The sequence below is a fragment of the Carex rostrata genome, chromosome 4 (genome assembly GCF_964058835.1).
Source record: "Carex rostrata chromosome 4, lpCarRost1.2, whole genome shotgun sequence".
NCBI lineage: Eukaryota > Viridiplantae > Streptophyta > Magnoliopsida > Poales > Cyperaceae > Carex > Carex rostrata.
In genome coordinates, this window is record NC_135921.1 from 6,441,433 (window position 1) to 6,450,901 (window position 9,469).

Sequence of the window (9,469 nt, forward strand, 5' to 3'; positions counted from 1 at the left end):
TCCCTTATATACGTAGACTGAATCAATCTGTTTTGGAAGAAAAGAAAATCAATATGTTTCCTGATAAATCGACTTTTTAATTTCTAAAAATAAAAAATAGCAATATTCATATGTAAATGCCCTTCCACAATTAAATGTTTTTAATATATATACATGTAACAACTTCTTTTATTCTTGATGGCTCCTTGCCAACATACCTTAAAAAAAAAAAAATTATTCTGTCTTTATGAGAGTGACAATTTCAGGACAATTAATACTAATAATACCTCACAGTCTCCTCACCTTAAACCCAATATTTTATTTTAAATAAGAAGCGCTCAACTCCTTGAAACCCCCACTTATTATTTCATTAAACCATGAAAGTACTACAGATTTTAGAAAAAAACAACACAATCAGAATACAAAAATGTTCAATATAGCAGCTTGGTTTCTTGGAGCAACTTTAAATTGCATTTTTTTTTTCCACTGAGGTTATTGTTTAAACCTTATTTAAAGCCAAATTAGCCTTGTCTAAACCTCTAAAGCCATGATTATTTAAGGATGACAGGTCATTTGCAATAATATGAACAGTAAAAGGGACATTGAAACTGTATTAATTCACTAGCATTGCTAGACCATTTAAAAATTTCTTATTTCCCATTTTTTAGATGTTTGACATAATGATTAATTTATTAATTAATACTTGACTAGGTGAGCTCTCATTTTCTACTCTATTTCAAGTATTAAACCAAGATGAATTGATGTTGATTAACTCATAGAACCTGGGAGGATATGTATTGCTAATTTACAAAACACAAATCTACAATATATCAAAGAGAAGATCGTTGGAGAAGATGGATGCAATAGAGATCTTAATTGCAATTTTATTGCTGTCTTTCATCACTGTTGATGTCAAATGTACTATTCTTTATGCTTCATTTCTGTTCTTAATTTCTGTTGTTTTTCTTGAATTGCAAAAGCATTTGGTGATTGTTTGCAATAGTTTGGTTTTGGATGTGCGTGTGTATGAAATTTTTATTACATGTAAGGGCTACAAAATTATGATTGGGAGGGGCTTGAAAGAAAAATTAATTTAGTATAGTGTAACTTTATTTTATAAGAGGGTTAATAAGTATTCATACATAAAACATAACATTAAAATTTAATAGACACAATTACAAAGTTTCAATTTTAAAAAAAAGGCTTATCCCCTTTTTTACTCGCTTAAATCCACCCCTGGTCACATGATCAATTGTTACAATATTTCAACTAAAAATGATATCCTAAAAGGACAATCGGAAACGGAATTTCCTAAGAAAAAACAAAGATTAAAAAGTAATAGTTTGTTTTGTGCTTAAAAATAGAAAAAATATATATATACTAATAAATAATAATTTGTGAAAAATTAATTTAATGAAAGAAATTATACTCAAATAATGTACTTATATGATATAATCCTGATATAGTGTCATGCAAAATACACATACAAATGAAAACAAGATATTACATATTTAATGAAAGACACAATTTAGAATGAATATAATACACGAATGATAGAACATCTAATTGAGAATAGACATGATATGAACTTGATCATATAAAAAATAAACAAGCACATAACTTTACTATTAGAAATAGTTATGTTGGGTTTATTTGATTACATCAACACGGATAAAATAAAAGAATTTAAAAATTATCAATGTTGATAAACTAGATGTATTTTTTATTTAACATTCATCGAAAGAATTTATGGATTTAAAATCAAATATAGTTTATGATAGCATATTGAAAAGTTGATCAGACATGATCTCATTGATGGATTTCATTCAATTATCCTGAGCGCATTTTCTATCCAAATCTCCTATTAAATATTGATCTTTTCATTGGCATAATTAATCACGGTAAAGCCAACCTAATGAAATTAGATTCATCAAGATTGAAAGACAAAAAAAAAAAAGAGAGAGAGAGAGAGAACGAAAAACAGCTGATCCAACAAAAATATAAATTCACGGCCCAAAACATTTTCTTTTTCCTGAGCGGCCCACTTATCACCATCGGGTCCCACTGTCAGATCCTTCTTCTCCATCTATTCATTAACCAAACCAAAATAGCGAACTATTTCAATTCCAGAAAGCTGAGTCGTTAACCCCGCACTTAATCCAAACGCACTCTAGTGAAACAAACTATGCGATAACCCCAATTACATTCCATCCCTTCAAAGAATCGTTAAAAATCTAAAGAATCAGTTCAACTCAGAATCTCAGATGGTGAGTCCGAAGAATTGGAAGAAGTGGCCATACGAGGAAATCGCCAATTACTCAGCCGTTGGCCACCGATTTCGATGCCATAACTTCCTGTCTATCCAAATCCTTCTATAATGTTAGATCTCCCTCTTGATTCCATTACAACCTACTTCTTCATTATATTGTTAATTTAATTGAAAATTGATTGGACATACTACCAACTTCGTTACTAGTGGAACTCTGATGTTCCAGATTTTATGTATTTTAGTGCGTATTATTCGCCCATATTTTATGGCTAAATAAGCTGATTTAACAGATAATTGATCTGAGCCGAAATTATTCAGCCATGTCCATAGTTTCTTTCCCCTTATATTTGTTTATTGTTTTATAGTTGAGTTGCATCTTGCTGATAAATGCCAATATTATTGCATTTAAAGCATTTGCATCTGAAGCATTTGCGTTCATTGAGCTTGCTATGGTATGAGGCAATGCATCTGAAGCATTTGCGTTCATTGAAAGGGGCCATTAAGGTCTTGGTCGTTTTTGTTTGGCAGGCCTTACATTGTTTGTCTGCCCTTTGTTGGATGTCTAAAAAGATCTCCCCTTTGGTCATTCCGCCCTTCTATTCTGTATCGAATGAGCCTCAGAGCCTGATTTCTATCTTTATCATTTCTATTGTATGTTGTTTTTTATATTTGTCAATTATATTATTCTTAACCAAACCTACATTGACTCCCTAACTAGCATTGAATAAAGCACAGAATTAGAGCTGTCCAATTCTGCTCTTGGTAATTATTGTAAGTTTGTAACAAAGCTCATGGCTATATATATCGACCATATTTTACTTTGGTCGGTGGAAGGCCTAATTAAAATAACATAATATCTAACAAATAATATGATTCATTAATCCATTCTGATTGAATTAGTGTAATAGAGTGGGTGTAACCTAAATTAGTGTAATACATCTGCAGGGAATACGCTAAACACAACTGAGGTGCTGCAAGATAATGACCTCCTAACTTCAACTAATGGGAGATTTCAATTGGGTTTCTTCAATGCCACAAATTCCAAAATGCAATATCTTGGAATTTGGAACACCGACCCTCGTAAGACGGTCGTCTGGGTTGCCAATGGGAACCATCCAATTATCAGTGGCACTGGTAAGCTTTGCCTATCCTCAGATGGAACCCTTTTCCTCGGAGATATTACAGGCCGAGATATATGGTCTACTGGTAGTCAGCTCAGCAGAGTAGAACCTCAAGCTTGTCTCCTTGATATAGGGCTTCTTGTAATTAATGACACAAGAACAGGGAAACTTTTGTGGCAGAGTTTATACCAACTCTCTGACACCCTATTGCCCTTTGTACCACTTGGGTATACGAAGTTGTTGGATTCAATGCTTGAATTTCAACTCACTTCTTGGAACATTACTGGGATTGATCCTTCCTCTGGGCAATATGTTCGGAAATTGGATCCTTCAAGAAGGTATGCATTGGTTGCTTATAGGGGCTCTGATGTAACTTATCGGTCTGGTCCATGGAATGGTACGAGATGGAATGGTTTCCCCAAAATGACACAAGATTCGGTGAGGTTTTTCCTCAATAAATCAGGTGATAATGGAGCGCTTTACTGGTATGAGCCTATAAACTTATCGGTCCCATGGCGTTTTGTCATGAACTCAAATGGTACAACATATCGTTATTTTTTGAATGGCAGTGATTGGATAGAATTTTGGAAAGCGCCAGATGAATCGACCCCTTCATATGCTCTCTGTGGACCATATGGGATTTATATTGATGGAAATTGTAAATGTTGTGAGGAAAGTTTATTTCATCCCAAGAATGAGAAAGATTGGAAAAAACGCATATTTGCTGGAGGTTGCATAAGAAATGTTCCTCTAAATGACACACATCCTGGATTTGTTACTCTAACTAATGTGAAACTGCCAGACACAATCAATGCAATTTCTGATGAAAGAAAGAGCAAAAGTGAATGTGCCAGTTGGTGCCAGAAGAATTCTTCTTGCATGGCTTATGCATATATCGGATGGCAAGGATGTCTGGCTTGGTTTGGAGACATCATTGATATGCAAAAATTTCTTAATGCAGGGGATGATTTATATATCCGTGTTGCTTCTAACAGTGGTAAGTGGTTATTTGCAATGATTAAGAACAATTAACCAGCTTGAGAAGTCGATTTATTCTTGATTGATTATTTTGCACTTGTCTTATCAGAGTCCATTTATCGAAAAACACATCTCATCATCCTGTCTCTCAGTATAGCTGCAGTTCTTGTTCTCTTAGCAGTAGTTATCATTCTGGTATGGAAATTCAGAAGAACACCACAAAAAAATATGATAATAAGATGGATCAAAACAAGATGGCCATTCCAAAGAACTCCACAAACAGGTACTCCACTAACAGTCTAAGAACAATTCTCAGATCAAAGTTCGTTCTCATACCATAATACCTATTGCCTGATCGTACTTCACATTTTCTTAAATCAAGTTGTAGGAAACCATCCAGCTAATGGCCGAGAAGTTCGATTTTTTGAAATTTTCGACTTCAATACAATAATAGCTGCCACTAGTAATTTTAGAGACATGAGAATCATTGGCAGGGGACAGCTTGGACCAGTATATAAGGTATGATCATGCCTCCCGCGGACAGAGAGTCATATATGTAGTTATAAGGTTATATTATGTCTGAGTTTATTTGGGATGTGTTCTAATAATCTGCTTTTATTAAAGAAAGCTGGTTGCTGTTAGGTTACTTATTTGAAAAAGACAATTAATAATAAGGTAAGAATTGTCTTTCAATTTTTTTGTACTTGGTTATGTATTTACTACTACTAATCTTCTTTCTTACAACATTTTTGTTATTCATTGCATTATTTTGACTCTTAAATTAGCTGATCCCAGATTAAGATCACTGGTCATGTGCATTGCTATAGGGAATCCTTGAGAATGGGGAAGAAATAGCAGTTAAAAGAGCTCCAAGAAATGCACATAATGGAAGTGAACAGCTTAACAATGAGCTAAATCTTATTGCAAGGCTCAAGCACAAGCATCTTGTTAAATTGACGGGATATTGCATACAGCAGCAAGAAATAATCCTATGCTTTGAATTTATGCATAATCATAGCCTTGATCAATTGTTGTTTGGCATGTTATACATATTTGTTTTTCTTTTTCGTTTTGAAGTTTAGTCTTGTGAGTTGCTACTTATTCCACTAATCTGGTAAAAGAATACTGGCTGATGGAAAAGCTAATAAATTAGTTTAGTTCACTGATGAGGGTACTTTTGTCAATTTGATTCTCGTCATATATTAGGATTAATTGAAGTACAATGACTGAGTTTAAGATTGAAAAGAGTTGTTAGGGTTGAGTGAGAAGTGTGATATATCAAATAAAAACAGAGGAAAAATGTCAAATCTAAGAATAGTTGAAGTGAATAGAGGATATTAAGCCTATGCCAGATACTTAGATCACTCAGTCATTCTAAATCTTCCACCCAAATCTCTCGATATTGTGCAACCCTTCATGCAATAAATTGATTCGTGCATTACCATAAATGAAATTTCAATTTTTGCTTTGACAGAGAAGTGTGATTTGTTTAAATAGGTATTAGAACTAAACTGGGAACAGAGATCCAAATTAATACAAGGAATTAGCTCAGGCCTTCTTTACCTACATGAGGATAATGGTGATACAATAATACATCGGGATGTAAAGCCTGCAAATATTCTACTAGACAGAAATATGGTCCCCAAAATCTCAGATTTTGGTATTTCAAGGCTCGTTGAAGAAGATCGCTCCTTTTTTACAACTGACACTTATGGTGGGACAAGGTTAGTTGATGACTTTCTGTTTACAATTTTTTTTTTTGCAACTTTCTGTACTAGACCAATTAGATATTGCGATGGTTTAAAAAAATCATCGATTCAAGCTTTCATAGGCACTAATAATATAGATTTAGAAGATTAAAAAAATAAATAAATATAGGTTTTATTCATTAAACATTCTAAAAAATATTAATAAACTGGTTCCTAAACATTTATTTGTAGCAAACTGGTCCTTGTAATTTTTAAAGCAACCAAGTTGGTCTCTCGACTTTAATTTATAAGAAACCGGTCCTTAAACTTTTGAATATGAACTGTAAATTGATTCTCAAACTTCTTTCTGAATAACCAATTTATTGTTAAAAGATCAAGTTATCGTGAGAGAAGTTCAGGATCAACATCTGAACAATTAGTAATACTCCTATTGGTATATTTTTACAGTCCTGTAAAATTCAAAAATTGAGTAGATTAAATGGTTTCTGATATGTAACAATACTGACCTCGAGTATTGGTTCTTACCTTCATATTTTCACAGGTTACATAGCACCAGAACTACAAAGTGGAATGCTGTCACCTAAATCAGACGTGTACAGTTTCGGAATTGTTATTCTCGAAATGATCAGTGGTACAAGAAACACTTCCTTTACATCGGCGCTTGTTAGTCTTGTAAGCTCCTCTCCTTGCTCTCTCTCTCTCTCTCTCTCTTTTGGTTTTTTTTTTTTTTTTAAACTTGGCAGGGCTACCAAGGTCCCTGCTCTCTTTCTCTCTCTTTTTTTTTCTTCAAAAAACCAAGGTCTGTGCTCTCTTTTTCTAAAACGTTGGCAGCGGCTGCCAAGTATCAAGGTCCTTGCTCTCTCGCTCTCTCTCTTTGAAACCTTGGCAGGGGCTGCCATATTATTCTCTCTTTTGAAACCCTTGGCAGTCTCTCTCTGTTCTTTTTTTTTTAAAACTTAACAGTGTCAGCAGTTTCTATCTTTTTTTTTTTTTTGAAATGTTGGCAGTAGCTGCCAATCGAATAATTTGGCTTTAGAAGCCAATCTTCTACTTATAATTTGGTGGCAGCAGCAGTTTCTCTCTCTCTCTCTCTCTCACACACACACACACACACAGACACTCACTCAGAGAAATATCAAATTTTTGTTTGTACAACCATTTAGGTACTTCGATACTTAAATGAAGGAAGAATACTAGACTTAAAAGATGCAAGACTAAGAGAACCCTGCTCTGATGGAGAAATAAAAAGAAGAATACACATCGCATTACACTGCCTTCTTGGAAATCCTAATTCGAGGCCTGACATGCGGCAAATCAATCTCTGGCTTACTAGCGAATCAACCCATCCTCCTGCCTTGCCTGTTCACGCTTCGCATTGGGGCAGTATTGGCATTGACGGCTCTACAGTAGATGCAATGTACCGCTACTTTGTCAGTGTGTGCTGACAGGAACACGTCTCATCTAGTGTTCATTGAGGTTTATAATTGATTTCATGTATCATGCTTTGTTTTCTATATTTTTTTTGTTTCCAAAATGCAATGTTTTGCTTCATTGTCAGATATTTTTAATTAACTCAAAGCTCATTTGCAGTCGTTAAATACGAAAAGTATCATTTTTTCCAAATATTTTTTTTTTCCCCAAGTATTAATTATAAAAGTGAATTTGAAAGGATTCATAGTTTTTTTCGCAAACCTATGCAGTAGTAATGCTTTTACAGTAGGTTGCTTGTATGTTGGATGTTTTAACTTAATTTCGTGCTTGTGTGGTTGTTTTAGGTTAATTAAATCACCAAATTACTATAATATCATTATTATCACTGCACAACAATTTATTAGCAAATTCGAAATTTTAGAAACGAGAGTGATGCATTTTCTGAGTCCAGATCCTCTAAAGTAACGCAAATTTTGAGTTTAGATCCAGATAGTCCGATCAGAATATGGACCAATCCGTTCCGACTCGGGGCTCCTTTAATATTCATGCCAAAACAGTTCTAATGGTACGAATTCAAAATTTAAGTTACTTTAGTTGATATTAATGTCGTATTTTACTGGGGCGGCATTGACACGAGTTTGGATTATCTACATTCTTATAAGAAAGTGGTTCCTCAGTCAAATCAGACCGATTTTTTTATTGATCCAAAATAAAATAAAAAAATATAGGAAAAGGGTATCATTTTGCTGGAAAATCAAAATCTAGAAAAAACGGAATGGTTTATCCCATCCAGCTACAGTGTCTGGACGGAATAAACCATCACGTCTAGATAAGTGTTCCACTAATCTCGTTAAGCAAAAAGAGAGAGAGAGAGAGAGAGAGAGAGAGAGAATCATGGACATGATAGATTATCCAGTCCAGCACAGGATGGATTCAAATTAGCTGAAATTCAAATACATGAATAGTATCCCTGAAATTTCTAGAATTCCGAATCCAACCGTCCAACTTTTTCTATACACGCATCTTGGAACATATGATTTTTCTGTGCATGCATCTCGAAATAGTTCCACGGTTGGATTTGGAATTCTAGAGATTTCAGGGTTATTGTTCATGCAGCTGGGATTTCAGCTGATTTGAATCCGCACAAGATAGATTATCTAATCCCTAATTAGGATCAAGATTAACGGGACGGGATGGTTTATTCCATCCAGACACGGTAGTTGGACGGGATAAACCATCCCGTTTTTCCTAGATTTCAATTTTCCAGCAAAACAAACCCCTTTCGCAATATTTATTTTTATTTTTATTTTCGATTAATAAAAAAAGGGCAAATCAGGGGCAGGGGAATTAGTTTGGAGGACTACTATCAAAGTCATTATCCCATTGTTATTTATTCTTCATATATTTTTTAATTAATTGCATAATAATTTATTACAAGCTGATTTGAAAGAATCAAAGTCTAATTAATGTAGTATCGTTGCATACAAGTTAGGTGTTTTATCAAAATTGACAATTTAATTGAAATATTATTAAATACATGCATAACAATTTATTAGAGAAAATTCGAAAGAACACATCAAACATCTTAATGACATTTAATGATTGTTAGCTATGAATAGTTCATCCTTCAAATGCAAGGAATCAACACACAGTTAAATTAATTCTACAATGTAATTCATTTCTATTCTTGCATACAAACCGAAGAACTATCTTGAATATAGCATGAGATTTGAAGGAGAGCATATATCTGAGAATTTGAGATTGAATTGCCTAAAAGGAAGTTTTCCTCTCACTAAGTATGCACTTCCTTATTTAGCTGTGTTTCATAATTAAGTCAAGACTCAAGAGGAAGAGAGTAATGACAAAACAGGTACTTAAGAAAGTTTTCTGTGAGCGCTCAATAATTTAATTTCTGAGCTTAAAATAGCACGGCCATTCATAAATGGTCCAAAAGGCCAATACAATATGCAAATTTCCATTGG

The 9,469-nt window shown here is 33.8% G+C and overlaps 2 protein-coding genes across 2 annotated transcripts; both read left to right on the forward strand.

Moving 5' to 3' along the window:
* Positions 1-2,170: 2,170 nt before the first annotated feature.
* On the forward strand, positions 2,171-5,647 carry LOC144553586 (G-type lectin S-receptor-like serine/threonine-protein kinase RKS1). Its single transcript, XM_078301814.1, has 5 exons — positions 2,171-2,358; positions 3,194-4,366; positions 4,457-4,630; positions 4,730-4,866; positions 5,175-5,647. The coding sequence occupies exons 2-5, from the start codon at positions 3,295-3,297 to the stop codon at positions 5,427-5,429; spliced, it is 1,638 nt and encodes a 545-aa protein (XP_078157940.1). The 5' UTR covers positions 2,171-2,358; positions 3,194-3,294; the 3' UTR covers positions 5,430-5,647.
* Positions 5,648-5,826: 179 nt separating this feature from the next.
* LOC144553587 (putative cysteine-rich receptor-like protein kinase 33) lies at positions 5,827-7,662 on the forward strand. Its single transcript, XM_078301815.1, has 3 exons — positions 5,827-6,071; positions 6,598-6,728; positions 7,220-7,662. The coding sequence occupies exons 1-3, from the start codon at positions 6,059-6,061 to the stop codon at positions 7,499-7,501; spliced, it is 426 nt and encodes a 141-aa protein (XP_078157941.1). The 5' UTR covers positions 5,827-6,058; the 3' UTR covers positions 7,502-7,662.
* The last annotated feature ends 1,807 nt before the right edge of the window (positions 7,663-9,469 follow it).

Bases quoted from the DNA above. Each gene is read 5' to 3' on its own strand.
- LOC144553587 (XM_078301815.1), top strand. The intron at 6,729-7,219 runs GTAAGCTCCTCT...ACAACCATTTAG, and splicing joins CATCGGCGCTTGTTAGTCTT to GTACTTCGATACTTAAATGA.
- LOC144553586 (XM_078301814.1), top strand. From the start codon at position 3,295: ATGCAATATCTTGGAATTTGGAACACCGACCCTCGTAAGACGGTCGTC. The intron at 4,631-4,729 runs GTACTCCACTAA...TCTTAAATCAAG, and splicing joins CCAAAGAACTCCACAAACAG to TTGTAGGAAACCATCCAGCT. The intron at 4,867-5,174 runs GTATGATCATGC...GCATTGCTATAG, and splicing joins AGCTTGGACCAGTATATAAG to GGAATCCTTGAGAATGGGGA.